Raw genomic sequence first — 21,752 nt, forward strand, 5'->3', positions numbered from 1 at the left:
TTTTGTCATTTCATTTTTTCAAATTCTGAAAAACTTGCATATCAAAACTAAAAAAAGATAAAAATGTATTTGCCATGGGAGAAGGAAAGTAGCTTAAAATCTGTCATCATTTAAATGAGAACCTAAGCAAAATCTAGCAAAATACTCCCTGATTTTGTATAGGTAAAACCCATTTTGTGTTCTCACACTGACATGGAAAAAGCTTCTAGACTCAGTTGTCCTACTTTAACAGAACATTTACGCTATATTACACACATATTATTGTAGTATTGTACAAAATACTGAACTGTCTTATGTCAAACATAGACTTTTAAAGGCAGTTTGCAAATTTCTTCTCCCTTTAGCAACACATTTTCTCCTTGGTAAAGTTACAATAGAACAGGCTTAAAATGATCAAGTTTCAGGTTTCTCTGTATGTATGACATTAAATACTTCTTTTCCCTGTGTAAACTTTTGTCCATCAAAAAGCCAGGGCAAAGTGTGCCTTTCATCATCAAAATTTCAGATGTGCCATGGCAAGCCCTCTTTTATGCAGCTGAATCTGCAGTGCCTGATAGGTCTGCTTATGTAAGATGCTAAAATTGTGAAAAGACTGTGAATGTATATTTAGGCTCAGGCAATGATTTATGGTGAGCATGAAAGGGAACAAAGGTGGCTGAAAAGAGTTTTGCCTTCTGAGACATGAGGCCGTATAGTTCCCCCTTTCAGATCCAAGCTGCACCTATCTTTGAAGTTCAATTAAAATAGCAAGAATAATTTCAACCATCATTTTAGCTTTCTCTCATAGAAGTTATGGAAATGATAGAGCTGTAGATTTGCATTTTGATACTTCTAGCCTAATTTCATTGTTTAAAAATCAGGCTTCTAAACCAAAGCCATCACCTCACCTCTCAATTGTCACTTAAAAAAAAAGGCTGGCACCTCCAGCAGGTAGTGAAAGGTGGATATCCATCCTAAGATATATGTTTAAGGAGGTGCTATCCCTACCGACTACATTGTCTAGGGAGTTTGGGTTAGACACCTAAACTCCCTTATGATTAGTGTTGTTGGTTTATTATTCTAAACAAAAGATACATTTGGGGGAATTCCGGTACTTGAATGAATTGTGGAGAGGATTTTGATAGAATAATCAACTTAGAACGTAAGTTCTCCCTTCCACAGAAGTATAAATAAATATGAATAAGAGATATCTAGTAGGATGTACTAGTTATGTAACTCTCTTGACTTCCCTCACCCCATTTTTATTCTCTCTCTACTTTCTCCCTGTCAAATGCAGGTATTATGTGCTCATCTTCATCATTAAAAGAAATTTCTGTAGTCACCTCTGATCACCTAAATTGATTGGATACGATATCTACAGTTCTCATTATTTTCCCTCCATTTATTCCAAATGTCTCTATGGTACAGAACAGGTCTCACCAAAATACTGAAAAAATCTTTCTGGAGAAACCTTTGATCCCCTATGGTGTTCTTTAGGCAACTTGGGCAGTTTCTGACACTAGCAAAACTTTCTCCTCTAATTCATCTCCTCTAATCTTATTGCCTCGTTAACCTCTTCCTACTGCCTCATTACCCTTTTTCTACAACATTTTAGAATGCCATCTAACAGAAATAAAGCCAGTTGAAACTGGGTTGGTATGAGTCTATGATTTTTATTTTTCATATATGAGCATGTGTGAGGTATCAGTATTATTTTTCCCACAAATCACTTCAGGCCAAGTGTTTTTACACAGGGCATCAGTCCATAACATTACTTTTTTTCTTTTTTTTTTTTCTTCTTTTAAAAGAAATTAATTAACTCTCTGAAAGAGGTGAATTGTGTTTGCTGTGAGCAGCTTCTTAATTTTGCTCCTCTCCCTCATTACATGATTGCATACACATCACATCAGAGGAGACAGGGAGATATTAATGAAAGACCTTAATCATCTTTGCTCAACTCATAATATACAGTCTGCTCACAGCAGTTTGCGTCTTCAAGCTAAGGAGAGGGAAGGCAAAAGAGAGAGCGGTTACTGCTGTTCATGTCTGCTCCTATCACAGAGCATCCCTGTATCATCTGTAGAACACCTAGCCTTCATGTAGGCAGATGAGAGAAGACTCTGAACACATACCAGGGACCCTCAGCAGCTTCAACTGCTCTTCAGAGCAGGGGAAAAAAGAGGTGGCCTTCCTCTGAGCTTTAGTTTGTCCCATGGCCTGTTGATAGTACCATGCGGGGCAGACGGGGTATCTGGTTGCAAGAGGAGCAACAAATTTCAGAACCTGCATGTGTTCAACCTCATCGGTGGAGCTGGGGAACATGTTTATTGAGACATGGTAAACCCAACTACATTGACTTAAAGCACTGTGAGACAGGAGGAGGTAGTAGATAAGACTGTATTAGATGTCTGATTTTTCTTACAGGAGGGAACACAAAACCAGTGTACAGAGAAAATTATGGCAGTTTTCAGGGACAAAGAAATATGTGGGAGAGAGGTGAAAAATAAAAAAAAAGGTAATGAAAAAAACTCAAACAGACAGAAAAGGTTGGAGCCTGTAAATGTTGGGAGGCACTTTTTATAGAGCTCTTCTGTCATTATTTTAGAACAGCACTACCAGTAGTTCATGTCCCAGCAAGAGGATGAAGAGCATTATGAATAAAAACAGCTGGTACTACAAGTAACTGAAGTGATGTTTTGATTTTGTTTTGTTTTGTTTTTTTAAAGAAAAGGGTTTGCTTAAAAAAGACTGGTAGTTTTTGGCTGGTATTTTGAATTCTTGGTAAATTTAATTTTAAAATAGTGTTGAACACCCTTTTGCTTTACCTTCAGTCGGAGTTTAACACTGAAAAGTAAATAACAAATGGGTAGTATTTGCAGTAATATTGAATTATTTATTGCAATAAGATGATGTTATCTTCTTTTTTTGAAGCACGGCTATCTTCTGGAGAATGGACTTCTGGTTCTCAAAATAGCGTTAAAGGAATCCAGCAGAAACATATTTCTTGCGACAACATAGAATCATAGAATCACTAACAGCACTCTTTTAGACACCAAATTATGTCTGTACAAGTTTCGTGGATTATGGTGAAAGGAAACATAACTGTGGTATAGGTCCTCTTCAGCCTTTCTAAGTCTTTGTGTTTTCCCATGGTATTATGGACCACACACCAAAGTCCTGTTTATGCTTACATGATCAAAATCTCTTTCTTTACAGTATACCCAATCCCAGTAACTAAATCCAAACAACTCTTAGTTAAAGAAGTAGATCTTACCTCCACCTCTGAGATCAGGCACAGAGATGAAGTCTAAAATCACAGAAAGCTTCCAAGGGATGGGTACCTGGCAACAGAACCCATGTTTTGGGGTTCTCTTTAATCATGTCTCATATTTTAAAGCTGTAATTTTTCCTTTTTTGAATCAAGTTCTCAAGAACCCACCTTGGATTCCATAGATTTTATGACATGCTGCTACATATTCTAACTTTCTAAATATTACAAACATACCCTAATATAGCTGAATCCAAGATTTTGTTTATTTAAGCAAGACAGCTGCATAAGGAGCATATGAGTTGCTTAATCCTGGAAGACCTGATTACACAGTGTTAGAGATAGCTATAACTGCACCCAAGTCCAGGCCATTCGATACCTATGAGACAAACAGTGGTGAAATACTTCAAAGAAATGCCTGCATTCTGTCAAAAACACTGTACAGAGCTCTCAGGGGTTCATTAATTTAATCTCTCAGGATATCAAAACAGATAAAGACCTAAGGAAATTAAATTAGTTCTAACAAAAGAAGTCTTTATTTCTGATCATATGCTTATGATGACACTGTGCTAATCATTACTCATCTCTTCATCTTAGACTGAAAGATTATGGAAATTCTGAGGCTTATTACTCACCCTTTCAGAATTTTAAATGTAACAGATTCAGAAGAAACAATACTTCATGTTATACTCAGAAATGGTTTTAACACAATTTTGGAGGCAGTTTTAATTCACTTCAGTTTGCTCGTGGGGAACACTCATAAAAAATACGAGTTGCAAATACCAGAAGCCACCAATGCAAAAATCTGTGGAGACTTCTTAGTCCCAAGCTTTCCTCAAGACATCATTTACAGAATTGCATCATGTAGTCCCATAACTGGCATGTGCACTGTCACATAATTTCTCTCCTTCGTTGATTCCCTCATCTGGATTCTTTAATTTCCATACTGAATGATTTTATTTTTCTCTTGGGAATTCTTTTAGTGCAGTCTGATTTCCTCTTTCTGAGACAAAACCTAGGTTCTGGAGACAGAGTGCTCATCTCCCAACAGCATGGAGGACATGTTTGTTTCCCTGTGCTCTATACTGACTGTCAGCACTAACACAGCTGGCCCTGCACCACCAAATACTCCGGCACTCTCCCTTTCCATCCCCCAGGGCAGCATCATGCTGTCTATATACCATCATCATCATGCTACAATAAGACAACTCTAATTTTCTCAGGACTTTTGCACTAAAATATCACCCAAAAAATTAACTTTTGTATTCCTGCCACAAGGCAACCAGACGGGGGGTCAGAAGACATAGGGCTAATGGCAAAGCAGTGCAAATGTGTCTGGTCTTCTGTAAAGTGGGCTTGTCTGCAGCAGCAGGACAAGCTGTTCTGCACCAACATTTGGAAGCCTGGGATTGCTCTCTGCAATGTGTACTGTCAGAAAAGTGGAAGTAACATGAGTATTCATAATCAGAAAGTGTAGAAATAAACCCTGAAAGAGTACGTATTCTTCCTAAAATGCAGCCATATCTCTGAGCACAAACAAAAGGAAAAATAGGTAGAACAATCCTGCTAAAGTGAACCATGTCTCTACCTTCTTCTTCTGCAGACATGATGGATAAGGCATGCTAGTCTTATAGATTGTAGCCACAGTGTAAGAAAGTAGAAGCTTTTTGTTATTTGTTGGTTTGGTTTTTTTTCTCTTTGTTTTGTCCTGCTTATTTTTTCCAGCATCTAAGTTCTTTGATTAAGCAGTAGGAGGATGTTCTGGGCTGTAACAAAGTAAAAATGGTGGTGGTGGTGGGGAAACCTCAACAAAAAATCCCACTGCCACAACCCAAAATTAACATTGTCAGTAGGCCAGGCTCACTGTAAGCTGCTTAGAAGGACCTTTCTGTGATTTTTAATCTTTGCCCATAAAGTGTAGGACTCTTAAAGATCCAGAAGAGCATTTCCTACCTATTTTGGAAAAAATAAATTTCTGTTACAAACTTTGGAAAGAAAAATTCTTGGAAATATATGTCAATATATTTTTTTACCCCCTTTTATTTTATTTCTAATTCCACTGCTCTAATACCCCCAGTTCATTCTTCTGGAACAGGAGCCTGTACTAACTTATACATAACCATGGAACATAATGTCAGTTTATGTATTTTCTTAATTCTGTTTTCTGGCCATTTGGCATCCATTCAGCAAACTACTCTAGTATGATGCTCATTGGGTAGCAGCATTTAGGCATCTCATAAATTTCCAAGCTTAACATATTCAAACTTGGTCCATCTATGTGAATAGACATAGTCAGTCTCAAAAGGCAATTCAACTTATTCTAAGATAAATGTGTAAATTAGCTCAGAATTTTACATTTAGACAATTGAACTGAATGAAATTCCTGCCATTGTCCAGTGAGATTTACCTGCTCATTTAAATGTATTGCTGAATTAGCCTTGATAACACAGACCAATGGGAGACAACTCTTCACTACTGCCTTGGGTAACTTTGACAGCAGGCATCTGATCAAAAAGGAACGGGAGCACAATCCATCATTATCAATCCCTGGAAGCTGACAACAATAGTGCAGGTTACACATCCTGTGATTTACAGCAGCAGTCATTTAAGACTAATAGCAGAACTAATTAATATTTCACAGTGCAGAGTGTGACAGTTCTACAAGAACAGGAGCTTATGTTGCTATCACCATAGCAAATTTAAACCCCTGGACTTCTCAAATACCTTGCAGCAATTTAGTTAATTAACCATCACCTTTTAATTGTTAATGTTTTTTTAATAAATCTCGTCCCCTAAAAAGAGGTGTGTTGTCATGTAAAAAACATTAATGTACTTAACCATAGCTATATATTTTTGAAAATTGATTAGCTACTGTTAGTTAATGCGTTCCTAAAGTGAAAAGGATGCTGTTGCACACATCTGTGGTCCTCTTGCAGTACATCAGAAAGTCTGCATTTGATACATATGTAAAAGGTAAAATATCACACAAATTCAGCATAAATATTTCTTATCCTTTCAATATTTACTCTGTCATATGTCTGTAGAAAATGATTTCATCTTTTTCCAGTCCTTGTTTCCCAGGCTAAATTAGAAAGTAATGTTTTTAGTGCTTTCCTATGTGGTTCTTTGCCACTGTGATAATCCTGGTTTGCTTGTCTTTCACCTGGAATACATCATTCTGGAGGCAAACAGTAATATTCAAGTTACAAATTTTTCCCATGTGTTAGAAAGCCATATTAATACTTTCCTAGAAAGATGTGCAACATCTATTTCACTGTATGTACTTTTTTCAGAGTTGTGTTGTAGCATTTGTTTATCATCCAATGACTACCAAAACACCCACAAACAGTTCCATTTGCACATAATTTAGAGTTGATGTTTTCTAAACTTACAAAAGAATGCAAAAGGTTGTGACTGGGCACTGTGCTTTGAGCTATTCCTACCAATGAAATCCCTGGGGTCATCCGATCCCATGACAGCCTGAGCAACTTTACTTCTGTCTTATCAGTCAAGGAACATTCATGTCCAGCTCAGTCCACTATGAACTTTTTCAACAGGTCATAGACAGTTCATTATTAACACTTCCACTCATCAGCATATCTTTTTTTTCCTAAATGTATTTCCACTTAAAGAATCAACTCCACAAGCCAATGTACATTTAAGCTGTTCTTATACACCTGTCAAAGGAAAGATGCAATGAACATATATGAGAAAGAGGGAAAAAATCCAGACAATGGAAGGAATAGGAATCTTGTCTGAGTCTTCAAAATTCTGCTAGGTTTTGAAGTGGTGATTTATTTTAGTGTAATGTTTCAGAAGGCTAGTCTTAAGGCTTTTTCAGTGCATGCTGTGCGAGAAATGAAAATTAGTATGGAAGCACAAGAAAGCTATTGTGCTTCATGTGCTCACAGCTGGAGATAATTTTTTTCCCCAAGCATCTTGAATAGTGAAGCAGGATTGTTTGTTGTAAAGAATATCTGGGGATACAAAATAGTCCACAAAAAGTTTTCCAGGTGCTTAAAAATGGTGCTGGAATTTTCAAACATTCTAATTTACTGGAAGGATTTCTGCCTTCTCCTAGCTCACAGCATTGCAGGTAGCATCCAAGCTACCTGATCTCATTTTAGGTTGAATGCACATCTAAGTGAAAAGAAGGTACTAAGGTAATCAAGAAAGAGGTGGTCCTAACAACTGTTGCAAATACACATTAAAGGACAGAGAGGGAATAAAGTAAAGTAAATAAGCTGAGCATATTTTCCGGAAAAGGTTGCGTTTAACTAAAGGTTGCCTGAAACCAATGTTAGGTTTGTGCTATAACTGTCCATGCTGGTCTTTTATCATGGTCAGGCATTGGAGTCAGTGCAAAAAACAATATTGACCAAAAAGCAAGATTTATGCAACATCTTTCAGGTGTGTTATGGCTTCATCAGTGATTTTGGTAGTTTATCCACGGAGCAGAGGAGGTATTATAATTTTTTCCTGTATTTGTTTCCAGCCATTCAAAATCCACAGTTTAGCCAAGCTAAACCCCTAGCTATGTCACTCAATGCTTTCCAGAAAAAGGGCATTATATCCATAGTTTAATTCTTGTTGATACATGATGGAACAGATTAATGAATAACAACAGGGACACTGTTGGCCTTTGCTTCTTTGATCCCAGCTGTCAATGGTCTTCTCTGCTGCCATCACAAGATGAGGGTCCATTCTCTTTGCACAAACACATAGCAGAAAACAAGATGCTATTATTGCATGTTCAAACCTATAGGAAGGGTTTTGTGATGCTTAAATATGGTGAAAGAATTATTTGCCCCCTAACAAGTCCTCTCCCACCTTGCAAACTATGGGTGAAACTCTGACCCAGCTGAAGCCCAGTTGCAAATTTGTTATTGACTTTAACTGTTAGATTCCAGCTTCAGTTTGTGAGGAGGGTTGAAAACCCAGGTTATAGCTGAGATCATTTGTAAATAAATTTTTATTAATGATCCCCAAAAATAATTTAAGTAGAAAAAAACAATAAAATGTATGATTGCTAATGGACATCTGTGAAGCAACAGCTGGCATTTTTAGCAGGGATTATTCAAATTTAGTTTCACATTTGTGGTACAAGGAACAAGTCTTTAAATGCCACTTAGTAACTTTCTACTCTTTAAGAGAGGAGCTTCTCCAGATGTATCATAATTGTTTACTTTCTGCAGAATTGCTTTGCTCCTTACAGCATCTTGGCACCAGCTTCTAGAATTACCTGGCAATGCGTTAAAGCTCCGGCCTGCTGGCACCAGAAACTAGGTAATAAAGACTCTCAGGGGCTTAACTGTTTGAGGTATTTTTTCACTCATGTCTAAAGAGAAGAAGAAGGTGAAATAATATTTCACAGTAGCAGAACAATAGATATAGAAGCACTGCTCCCTTTATGACATGGTGTTATTATAGACAGTATTTTGCTGAGGGCATGGGCTCTGCTTACACCACCACACTCATTTAGAAGATGTAGCCCTGCCCTACTCTGCCTGGCTTCAGTACAGCCTGGTGGGAGGACAGGCAGGGGAAAGGCAACGCAGCTTTGTCTACATTTCATTCTGTGCCTTCTCTCCATCTCTGGACTGATTTAGAGAGAAATCCATACACTGTAGGAATAATGAGCCCGTATTTCTGCCCACATAAGAAGGGAGATCACCTTTACTTTTAAAGGTCACAGTGAGCACTTCCCTTTACACTGAGTGAATGATACTGCTCCACATACATAAGGTGAAATGAAATGCTAACTTCACCAAAATCTTAATTCATTGCCTTTCAGAATCTTACTTTTTATCACTCTGTTGAATGTTCTACCTTTTTCTTTCTTTCTTTTTTTTTCTTTTTTAATAAGATAACTTCAGAATCTTGTAGTAAACATTTCAGAAAAGGGGAATTGTAGTGAACATTACATGTCTTGTAATGCTCCTGGTGAAATTTGTATTCTTGGGAGCAAAGCTCCTCTGAAGCAAATACATTCTGAAGCATATAATCTAGTTACACAAGTATACTGCATGTATCTACCATTTGTTCATTCAAGCAATACATTATCCTTATACTGCTGACTAAAAACTATAAGCTGTCCTGAAAAAGAAAAAAAACCTAGAAAATATAAACCATAAAACTCTACTTCTTTCCAAGTTGGAAAGATAGATTCGGTTTCCTTTTACATTAATGAGGGTTGCTTTTTCTGCTTTTCCAGGTAAAACACAGGTTATGGGTGAAATCAAGATTGCATTAAAGAAGGAAATGAAGACAGATGGCGAACAGCTGATAGTAGAAATCCTTCAGTGCAGAAATATCACATACAAATTTAAATCTCCAGATCATCTACCAGGTATCACACAGAAACCAGCTTCATGATACTTTGAAAACATTAGGTAGGATGTATCTGAAGTCATTAAACATCACCACTAAAATGGGATAGAAAACTGCTTCTTAATCAGAATGACATATTCCATAGGATTCTTTCTGAAGTGCCTTTTTTCTCCCTTGAACAAGTTTAATGAAAGTAAAAATATTAGTAGAAGCAAATTAAATCCCAGAAGTTAATCCTCTTTTAAATTTACTTTTGATCATTAGAAATTAATCCTTTTTTGACTTTAAGAAAACTGATAACTCCCTAGGTTATTAAAAAACAATTATATCTAGTAAACAAATTGTATTTTTGTGAAAAAAAGTTTTTTCACAAATTAAAAACTCTGTTAGTAATAATATTTTCATACATACATAAAGACATCAAGGTGTTCCTTTAATGACAGGATTGTAAACACAAAGTAACTCCCTTGGATTTAGTGGGGTAGTTCCATTTCTACACCATGTGAATGAGAACAGAATATGGCTCTGTAAAGTACCACACTCTGTTTCTTCACACTTTTCCCTCTGTTGAAATTATTAGCAACAATGATTATTTAAAAGCTTCTGTATTTAACTCGTTGAATTGTTCTTCTCCAGACCTGTATGTGAAGCTGTACGTTGTCAATATCTCTACCCAAAAGAGAGTAATTAAGAAGAAAACCAGGGTATGCAGGCACGACCGAGAGCCTTCATTCAATGAAACGTTTAGATTTAGCTTGAGTCCTGCTGGGCATTCTCTTCAGGTAATTCTGCATTTTATGAAAACGTAATTTTGGATGTCGTCCATGCTGTGCTATGGGCTTTTGAGAACAATCTTCTACTCCAGTTGTTTGCTGAAAAGAGAAAATTACAAAGGAAATAACACAACTACATAATAACGGAAATATTGGGCTGGAGGAGATTTTAAAAGATGGTTTAATCCATCAACCCACACTGAGGAAGGGTATTTATAGACCAGGCCTGAATGTTTTAGGCTTGATCTGTTCTTAAAATCCCCTAGAGAAGGAAGTCATGCACATCTTCCAAAAATACTTTTCTATATATTTAGAAAGTTTAGTGTAATATCTAACTTAAATATGCCATATTTTTAAATTAACATATCCTTAGGTATCCTCACAAAACAGAGAAGAAATCTGATCTGCTTTCTTTTTGAAAAAAAATTTTGCACACTGAAGAGTTGCTATCATACCTCTCCTCTCTATTTTTCCAGGCTGAGTAAACTGAATTTCTTTGATATGTCCTTTTGCTTAAATGCCTAATAATTTTATCATTCTCTCCAGTTCCTCAAATTATTTCTAAGTTATGGTGCCTATAATTAGACACAATAGTAATAATCTCAGACATTGCAGAATCACCGATTGTGCCAAGTCACATATTCTCTGTGTACATTTGTAAGGGAGATGATGGTGTTTTCATTATGTGGGACATGAAATGATATATAGAACTGACTCAGGGAATGGTCCCTCTCCTGTGTTTTAGTTGGTTAGATAGATTTGATCATTTGGGCAGACATGCTTTTTTAGACAGTAGGATTCCCTTTACCTACCTTTATTTACTTTCACGTGAGTAGGTAGCTAATATAAGCCAGATATTCAGGCTTCTTTTAGTCAGTAGAAAGGGATGGACAATTCCAGTGCTATCTGCACATTAATCTTAAAAGTGGGAGGACTGTTGGACATATCAGCATCCACTTAATGTACCTTTAAATCTCAAAGGCTGATATAAACATGCCAGCTACATTTTGATGACTAAAGTTAAACTGGATTGTCTAAGTGCCTGTGTTAGGCTTATTGGTTGTATCATTAAAATTCAAGCCAAAATGGATTTTGCTTACAAAACAAGGCCAACAAAAATATATAATTTTCCCTGTGTTAAAATGTCCTAACATCCTTATTGATTCAATAGACTCAGTAAAAGACTATTTAAGATGTTATATTACCTAGGAAAATCCACAGTGGTCAATAAAGTCCTGCTGAAGTTTAAGAGCTAAAATTCCCATAAAAACTTTTCTTCCAGTGGTGGTTTGAAGAGGAAACCATAAGGGGTGAATAGACCAGTAAAGAAAAACCCATAGAGCCCTATGGAAAAATAAGCCATCAAAAGGAGGGAGATAGTAAGGGAGGTAGCCATAGGAGCAGTCAGTCTGAGACTTGGCAACTTTTCCTCAGAAACTCTGTGACATGTACTGGTGCTTCACACCAGACCTAAGAGAACAAAGGCTATAGAAGGAGCAAGAAACAAGTCTAAAACAAAAAGAAAAAAGAAGGTGTTTCTTCTTCACACAACTTGGAGTTTGAGCTGTAAAATTTATTGCCATAATATATTGTGGATATTAGATGTTTTCATGACAAAAGTAACTGGGCAAAATAATTGTACAAATTCATGGGAAAAAATACCTCGCAGTCTTTTAAATACAAACATGCCATTTGTGAGTCAGGAATTCAATGGTCCACAGATCATAGTAGGTATTTTGGGAAAGTGTCACTACATGATTGTCCTGTTCTTATATTTTGCCTTATGCACTGCCCTATACACTTTTGGAAGCAGAATATATGTCTGGAGGGATCTTTGATCTGACTCAGTACATCTGTTTTTATATGCTCTCCAGACTTAGCAGTCAATCTGTTCCTGTGGCAAAGCATGAAGCTGGCTGATCTGAATGCTGAATTTGAGTGATGAACACGTAGGGGCAAAGAGCTGGGCACTGTCAAAAAAGATTTGGGGCAGAGGAAAAGGGAGAAAACCAGAACATATAGAACAAAAATGGAATTGGGAGATTAAGGGAGGAAATAAGATCAGAGAGAGGGAGTAATATGAGATCAAACGTTGTAATCATGGACAGTATGTTGTAAAGAGACATTGGAAGCAACAGAAGGCAGAAATTAGGACAAGGGTCTGCACTCTAAAAATCAACAGCATTCACAGCAATAAAACTGTGAACCCCATAAAAATGGGTGGTTTAGATAAAAAAGGGGGGGAAGGGGAAGGGGAAGGGGAAGGGGAAGGGGAAGGGGAAGGGGAAGGGGAAGGGGAAGGGGAAGGGGAAGGGGAGGGGGAAGGGGAGGGAAGGGGAGGGAAGGGGAGGGAAGGGAAGGGAAGGGAAGGGAAGGGAAGGGAAGGGAAGGGAAGGGAAGGGAAGGGAAGGGAAGGGAAGGGAAGGGAAGGGAAGGGAAGGGAAGGGAAGGGAAGGGAAGGGAAGGGAAGGGAAGGGAAGGGAAGGGAAGGGAAGGGAAGGGAAGGGAAGGGAAGGGAATTACCTGGTCAAGAGTATTGGGAATACGGAAAAAATCCTAAGGATTAAAAACTGATACTAGCTGATTCAAGATAACAAGGCTGGCATTTAAAGCCTGGAGCAGGGAAGAACCAAGGCTGAGAGACAGACCAGCTAGAGAAGACAGATACCAGGGATCCATCTGGGAGGAATGGAGGGAAGGATCAAGGACAGAAATGATGGAAAATTTCTGTTAGAAATTTTTTCTGTCCTAAAACTCTTGATGTGTCAGAATGAAAACATTCTTCAGAAAACATTTTGACGGGTTTCAGACAGGCACTTGCCTCAGTCCCTGGCAGCTTGCTCACTTGCTTCTCTTATTTCCCTGTTCCTTGGCAACCTACTTGGAACTCTTCTGGAAAGCACTAAGCTCCTGGCTCCTTCGCCGTGTTCCCTAGCTGGCTCCTGGCTGACTGGCTCGCTACAATTAAAAATACATAATGTCCTGTGTGAGGGTAGTCAGAAAATCCCAGAATATTTTTCACAGGTGTTCTGGTTTGGCTTGCTAGATTCGGGGCTGTCCATTTCTTCAGGAAACACTGAATCAAACAACTTAGAAGCCACCGTCAGTGGAGGAAGGCTGCCTGTTTTCCACAGGGATGAGCTTTCTGATGAGTGAAGTAAAGTGGGGATCCCTAGTAGCTGAGTGCCTAAGGGTCATTCATTCTTCCCTTGTCAAACCTGTTGACTGTTGGGCATGTAGGTGTCTAAGCTGTCCAGGTGCATACCTTACTTGCTGACCGATATCAAAATTGGCCAGGGAACTGGGAAGCTCATTCAGGTAAAAGTCTGCAAAATTCTCCCCACCCCCTCCCTGCCCTTGTTTATTTCCTAAATTTCCATTGTACTGTAAAGTTTGCATTTTTTACTTTGTTTCCCAAATCAGGATGGAAAATTTTCAGAAATGTTAAAGTTCTTGATTACTGAGAACTCTAGCTCTTCTACCATTCTGTTACATGTCTCTTACTGTATGGTCTCTTCCAACATCTTAGTGGAGTACAAAATCCTTGAGTCCTTCCATTCTTCTCTTAGCCTAGATTGGTGAAACCAAGCAACAAAATGCCCTATTTTCTCTCCTGCTGATTCACACAGAGGGTGACAGCCTCCTACTGTTATCAGTTACCTCCCTCAGTCATTGCCGGAGGTCTGTTCAGTGACTGTGAATATTATAAACCTGACGCTAATCTGATCACAGAACTGCAATTTTTCATTAGTTATTTCTCTTTTTGGAAAACCTAGGAAGTTGATTTAAAAAAAAAAAAGCAGCAGCATTGAGCTTGTTAATTCAGTTACTCAATAATTAAGAAATGCTAGAATTTATCTGACTTGGAGGTATAACTCACCCCCTGAAATATATGTATTATCAAATGTATTTTTCCAGAAACACATAGAATGAATCTACAGATCCACAGAATGAACCAAGTCCTTCAGAGAAGGCTATTGCTTGCATGGTATGAACCTGCTTAGCTGGAAAACATATGTCTGTATGATATATCAGGGAGAGCCTTGAACACCCAGCCTGCATAGCTCACATAAGTGCCAGGTCTGTTGCTTGCCCTTGCCACTCTCCATGGCTGTGCAAGCAAGAACCATAAGACCAGGTGCAATACTGGGGCTCTTGGCACGAAAGAAATTTCAGACCAACTCTACATTTCAGGTCAGACTTCTGCTTGCTGTGGTCAGAAACCAGAACTCTGGACTCTCTCACACACTAATCTGCTCTGAGATGCAGCCTACATGCAGAGCACCATCCAACTTCCATGTGCTTAAAAAGGGCTGGTACTTCACCTGCATGAAGCTTTACCCTGTAACTTAAAAATTGACCTTGTGTTTGTCTTTGGTAACCAGCAGGTGAACAAATTGCTCACTAAATTTCAGGATTGTCATCTAGTTGTTACATCCCATGATAATAAAATAAAAGAGACGGAACGTTCAGTTTTCATGGGGCTTCCTTTCTACTGGAAAGATGACTCTACATGAAGGGTTATGTTCAGTCTTTTTCTTCTCTGTGGGTAGCAAAACAGAACTTAACATTTCTGAATCTTTCATGTTTGCCAGCAATTGCAGTATGTTACTATGTGCAATGATAATTATTTTTTATTATTATTATTTTCCCAGATTCTGCTTGTCTCCAATGGAGGGAAGTTTATGAAAAAGACACTGATTGGGGAAGCTTATATCTGGCTTGACAAAGTGGATCTAAGGAAAAGAATAGTAAACTGGCACAAACTGTTGGTCAGCTCCACACAAACACACTGAGCAGAGCTGTCTGCTTAGGGCACAAATCCTGCAGAGTCTGCTATAAACAGCATCACTCCAAGACTATAGTTTGATATCATTGTGTTTAGCTAGTCTTTCAGAATACAAAGTAGAAAAGAGCAGTCTCTGGGCTACATAGCACACTTAAATGAGGGCTAGTACACTTGTGTTGCTGCAAAAGACAGCAAAGTAAAAGAAAACCTGGGCCCAGAAATTAAAGTGAGGCTGTTTGAAACGAAGACTGATACGAGGGCTCCGTGTTGTTGGACTCTTGGTGAAGAGAGTAACTGAAGGAAATAATGAAGGCTGAAAGGCAGGTGTTAATGCAGAGTTCGGCTGCAGCTGGAGGTGGTGTGATGGAAAGAGCAGTCTGGTTTTCTGTGCAACCAGAAGGAGATCATTTTATGCAAAAGCAACAAGGGTGACTGACTTTCCAAATCTCACTTATAATCTCACTTATCAGAAGTGCAAAACTTGTTCCTCGGCACCTTAGGATCTCTGATAATTTGCTGTAGTGAGATTATGCCACTTGACACAAACTGCAAGGCGTTTGCAAGAGTGGTAATGTTATTTTACATTACTTTTTTTTCCTTCTTTCTTTTTCCTTCAGAAACTATGTTATGGAGAATCAGATCTGATTGTTGCATTTGTTTCTGTGTGTTAACAATGAATATAAACCACTGTCCTAGAATGTAATGGCTAAAACTATATTAATGGTCTATAATTTGGGATGCGGTTTTTAAGAGATAGGACAGGATGTAAACTGCACTACATCAGGAAGAAAAAATGCTGTTTCCAAGTCAGTGACACTGTACTTCACCCTACCCTTTGAATCAGCAGTTTTTAAGTTTGGAACTGAAGAGACTTACTGGGACTAACACAATTATTTCAACTAGTCCTTCCATTTTTCAGCAAACAGTCTTATTCTGAGACTGTATGGAGACGATGACTTCCAGGCTATATCGTGGGCACTTCGGAGCAGTAGACCCACCATGCTAACACCAGCCCTCTTGGTGCAGTACCCTGTATCAACACCAGTGACACACTTGAAATCCAAGGGAAAAGGGTATCAGGATGCTGTTGCATTAGAGAGAATTAAGAATATCCTCTCATCTCAGGTGAATATCTGAGTATAATCCACCCAACAATGTGGCTTCTCAGTTAGAAAAGAAGAAAATAGGAAGGTAACTTGCAACATTTAAGACTGTCAGCACTTCCCTGCTGAAGGTCCCACTATCAGGGGCTTGAAACTGAGTAGTTAGCTCACTTTGGGAAGAAACTGCTGCCAGAGATGGTTTAGGCTGGTTGTTGTATTTTCACTTGTATAATTTTTGAAAAAGAAGGGAGAGCCTTTTCTCCCATTCCTAAAAGTATAGCAGTTTCTTTAAAACACAAAAGTTAGTATGGTACCCCTGATAGTCAGATGTTATTTAATTTTTCACAGCTTCATTAAAAAGTAGTTTCCCTTGAAATATTACCTCATGACCTTTGCATATTTAAAAAGAAAATTACCAAACTCCTGCACTTCAGACATTTATTTTTCTTGCCCAATAAGGACTTTACTTAAACGTTTTAATGTACGTCTTATATTTTCTGAATATACGTAGTACACTTCCACAGGTTGTGCAAGACCAACTGAAAATATTCTACTGGAAAATCATATATGCTTTAAAAAAACAAAGGCAAAAATAAGGCTCAGCTTATTCAGAAGCTGAACTGACTGTGAAAAAGCTACACCATTTAATCTGGTGACACTTCCCACATACGTTTTTTTATTTATCTTAGTCAACTTAAAATAACTGTGTGGAAAAGGAATATGAGAAGAAACACGCAGAAGATATTAATGATACACGCACCAAGGAAACTCCTGTATACGTTGTTGATAACCTGCTGGTAGCCTGCTTAACTTGCAAGCAGAGAAATCTTACCAAAAGCTTATTAGCTATCTTAAAAACACATCATCACTGACAGTGGAAGTAAGATGTGTGCTTTAATGTTGAATTTTATGCTTTCACCAGGATATGTATGCCCTACCTCTCATATATTATAAAAAACAGTCCTCTGGAGTTATTGTAAACATCCTATATGTTTTGATGTTGTGTATGTTTTTACAAGAACAAATACTTCAAAGAAAAAATCCCCAATTGAACCAAAAAATCCTATGTGGATATGTTTGACATATGTGTTGCTCTGTTGGTGGGTTATTTTGCATTCCTGATGGCTATAGTGTGTTCTCTGTCAAAAAAAAAGACAAAAAAAAGAAATCCAGTTTCAATTACTGTGTGAGGTACAAGCCATGAGGTGTGCAATTTTGTGCAAACTGCTGGTAATTTTGTTCTTGCTAAGATTGCTAAGATTTATTATAAAGACAGCAAGTCATGCTGGTAGTTGCTATGGATATTTCCAGCAGGAATGAGCGCTATCCGGCTGCCCTACTGGGTAGCCTGTAATCATCACTCTTAATTGGGAAAGTGGACAGGCGTGCTTTGCTCTCACACACATACAAATGTGGCCAATATTTTTATAAAAGAGTTGTGCTGGGTGGTATAGCTGCGTCTGTATGGAACTGCTACCTTTGTGGGGTAATCAGCTGTCGGCAACTGGTTTAATTCGAGCATCTTTGATTCTCTGAACAACACACACAATGTTTCTGCATGTTGAAATGGCAGTTTCGGACTCCCATCATGAAACGGAAAGAGTAGAGTTTGTCAGGAGCGTGGCACTGCCTTGGACAGCTGCAGCAAGGACAGGGCTCCTGTGGTGTCACCCGGGATGGGCTAGTGACAGACCTGAGCCCACGCACTCTCTCTTTCTGGAGGCAGCATCATTCAGAGGTCAGAGGATGCTTCCAAAATGTGCCAAGTTCCTTTTTTTGACCAAATTTCTAGGTTGTACTGGAATCACTCTATGCAACACAGATTCATGTTTGAATAAATTTTTTTCTTTTTTTTTCTTATTTTATGAATGAAGTCAGGAAAAACTCTCTTGTGACAATGTTTTTTAAAAAATAATCAAATAAGGACTATTAGTAATTTTTTACTTTTTTGTATATATCTCAGTATATTTTTTTCACTTTTTTCTCATTAATTTTTGTTTCTTTTATCTGGCCAAAAGTGTTTAGGTGTGGCAACAGCTTTTATAATTTCTGAGTGATTGGTTATTAATGAGTTCACACATTTCTACGATTGCTTTGAAGACACATATTGCAGGGAGGCAATAGCAGAGGCATTATTACCTTTTTGTTAATTCATAGATCTGCTGAGTCAACAGAGATTGAAGCTGCTTCTTTGTTCAAGGCCTTGTGTAGTGGAAACAAGCAGAAAATGAGCAAAAGCACAGTGTATGTGTTTACAAATGACAGGGATTTCTAATGTTATCATTATTATTATTGTGCATACAATGAGCAGCAAATAGTCACTTTTTTTTCCAGGTTAAAACTAGACATGAGAGTTTCTATGATGAATGTTGAGCTAGTTCTTTATCATTACACTTTAAAGGGATAGTATCCAGGGGCAATGAGTGCTGCTTCTTTATTGTTACCAATGTTTTTACATTACATGGATCCTGTACGGAAGAAACAAAAACCCGACGCAAAACAGTCAAAGTCAATAAAAAACAGTCTGTTGACTTAAACTGGCTTTAAATCAAGACCTATGAAATATTTGAGTTATTTTTCTGGATGCTGGGTGTTTGCATGGTTAGGCTGTGGGATATGGTAGCTGGTAACCAGCTGATATTGATTCTTACTTTGAGGATGATGATGAAGAAAAAGAAGACATCTATTATATTGTAAGCTAGTGTGTGCCCAATAGAGATTATTTAATTAGGATTTAGTTTCATGGAGATTATCATAAAGATGTTAATAGTATTTTTTTAAATTATTATTTGAATCATAATTGACATTATTTTTAAGCACTTTATTTTCATTGCTACAAGGTTGAATGTCCCAGATCCATTATTTGAGTATATATCTAGATATGTACATACCTATGTGAATAACAGAGAAAATTTGCATTTGTGTGAGTGTAACTTATAAAGGTAATGAAACAGAGAGGAAATTTAGTGTAAGTATCCACCTACATTATATTTAAACCTTAGCCCTACATGCCCTGTGAATTTTTCGTACACCTGGCATGTAGGATCAGTTGCTTTTTATGAATACATGTTGCCTTTAGAAGGAAAATAGAAGGAAGAAGTGAAACCGGATACTGTCTCTTTAAATCATAAGAAGCATTTTAATGTTTTCTATATGTTCTGGTTTATTATTTTGAAAATATTAATAAGCAAATATATTGATGAGCTCAAAAGTTATAATATATATAGATATCCATAACTCAAAATAGATGATTTGAGCAAGAGCCGTTTTCTTAATTTGTTACCCTGTAAATAAGTATACATTTTTGTACAACAAACTGAGTTTAAATTATTAACTCCATCTGACATCCAAGCATGTGAATGTGTCCTTATTTGGTTGTATCTTATAGATGTTCAGTGACGTGCTCAGGTGCTCAACAATGGGTGACTAGCGTGTGTGCTGTCATGCTACAGACAACGTGTACAGCATACCCAGTGTTTAAAAAAAATCAAAAAACACCAAAAAAACCCATAAAAACACAAAAAAAAGATTAGTCCTTGGAGAAATGTAATGTTTCCACAGTGAATGTTGCATGCATAGATGGTGGTTTGTTGGTATTCATTTTTGTTTGAATTTCTTTTGGTTTTCATTTTGCTTCCACATTTATCAGGAAAAAAATACAGACTTGTTCTAAAAGTTGTAAAAACTGAAACAAAAGCAGTATGAGAATTGTATAAAAATGCTTGTAAATCTGTCTGAGTTTTCACTTTATGTATAAATCCATGTCATGGTTTTGTGATTGTATACAGGATGTATCTTGAGAACTTATGCAAATTGTGCTGTATAAAGGCTGTTATCCCAGTCTGACAAATAAATATTTAAAATATCTGGTTTGGTTTTGTTTCCCAAATTAATATGAAAATCTATTTTGGAGGTTCAGATTTCCCATTTGTTGACCACAGTGTTTTTATTGTAATACTGTACACACTGCCCATATTCATCTGTTCCATTTCAGCATTAGCTCACCCCCCAGGGGATCACTAATGTCTCATGCTTCATTCTGAAATCAGGAAGGGTTAGTTCATCAAAACTTTCTTCAAACAAGTCAGAACCAGAATCCACATGCAGCTTGTTGATAACTTCACACAGATTAATTTCTGGCATCCTGTATAGACAACAAATAAAAGTGCATACAACAGCACTGTTTAGTTTTGTCTCCTCACTGTGAAGAAAAGATGAACTGAAAATGTGGCCTAACTCTGTACTCTCTTAAGTATCCACACTGTACCCTTTAAGTTCCTGACGAAAGGAGAATAAGGAAGCATCTGATAAACTCTAAAGATATTTTCTGACCCTTCTCCAGTAGTAAGAAGGTTTCCAGGAATTATGTCTTTTAGTCCTTGTTATAAACAAGAAATCAGTTTCTTTCAGCAATCATTTTTATATTACTGAATTGTACCTGACTTGTAGAACATCCATTAGGTTTTCCCATAAAGCTTGCATTCCTGAGCCATGTCTAGACCTACATTTATTATATTTATGTAGTTTCCCTCTTTGATACAAATAATAAAAAATTCATGCTCCCCAAATAAGACAAATTGATGCTTGAGTCTGGTAGCCATAGCACCCTCAATTGATGTCCTTTTCTCAAAAATAATATAGTGAGAAATAGGCAACACCCTTGACATAGCCTAATTTCTACTTAATTTTCATCTGGAGCCAAACTCCAGTCTTCACAGTACCCGCTTTAATCACAAGTATATACATTCAGGGTACTTTGGGTGCCTCTCTGAGAAACAGTCATGGCTACAACCAACAGTTCACCCCACAATCAGCTCCACTTCTCAGCATCCTCTTTATTTTGGTGAGGACGCTCCCGCCCAGCCTGGTGGCTATCTGGAAATGGTTAGAAAGCATTTCTGAAGTGTTAAGAGCTTCACAGGACAGAAAGCTGACTGGAATTAGCTGCTGTGGAAGCTGCAGGTTTATCTGAATCTAGCTCCAGGAAACTAGCTTACAGTAAGAAAATCCCAGTGTCCTTTCACAAACACACACAGAATGAATAAATAATATGCTTCTAAAAAATTATAGTGTTTAAGAGAAGAGTGTGTTTACTCAGTTGAAGCACTCACCGAAGTGCAGAGTATGCATGAAATATTTCCTCACAGTGCTATGGCGGAGTTTAAGCTGGCAGCTATATGTTGTATACGACATGAAACTGGGAATTGGGCAGTTCATGAAATGTTTTTTTAAATATAGGCTGAAATTAAGTGACTTCAGCGAAGTCACTGAAAAATATGCACAAAGCTAGAGTGTGGCATTCTAGCTCTGAGGACGAGTCCCTCCGTTCTCAGATACTGACGCCAGACACCGGTCACTAAGTTCACAGTGTGGGAAGAGCCGCAAGCTTCCAACGGCCGCAACTAAGGGGCCGCGCTGCCCCCTTGCAGCATCGCCCAGCACTGCAGTTACATTTCACCGGTGCTGCTGCAAGAACTGCTCGAACACGTAGTTGCCGCATTTTTTTTAAA

The 21,752-nt window shown here is 37.8% G+C and overlaps 1 protein-coding gene across 1 annotated transcript in view; it reads left to right on the forward strand.

Annotated features, from left to right (window-relative positions):
- Positions 1–20,330, forward strand: part of PCLO (piccolo presynaptic cytomatrix protein) — a 367,600-nt gene extending 347,270 nt beyond the window's left edge. Inside the window, exons 24-26 of the mRNA XM_064443829.1 lie at positions 9,462–9,596; positions 10,214–10,359; positions 15,006–20,330. Of these exons, the coding sequence (XP_064299899.1) occupies positions 9,462–9,596; positions 10,214–10,359; positions 15,006–15,146 (422 nt within the window). The 3' untranslated portion in view covers positions 15,147–20,330. The remainder of the gene's footprint in view (positions 1–9,461; positions 9,597–10,213; positions 10,360–15,005) is intronic.
- Positions 20,331–21,752: the final 1,422 nt, after the last annotated feature.

This window comes from Phalacrocorax carbo, chromosome 1 (assembly GCF_963921805.1).
Source record: "Phalacrocorax carbo chromosome 1, bPhaCar2.1, whole genome shotgun sequence".
Taxonomy (NCBI): domain Eukaryota; kingdom Metazoa; phylum Chordata; class Aves; order Suliformes; family Phalacrocoracidae; genus Phalacrocorax; species Phalacrocorax carbo.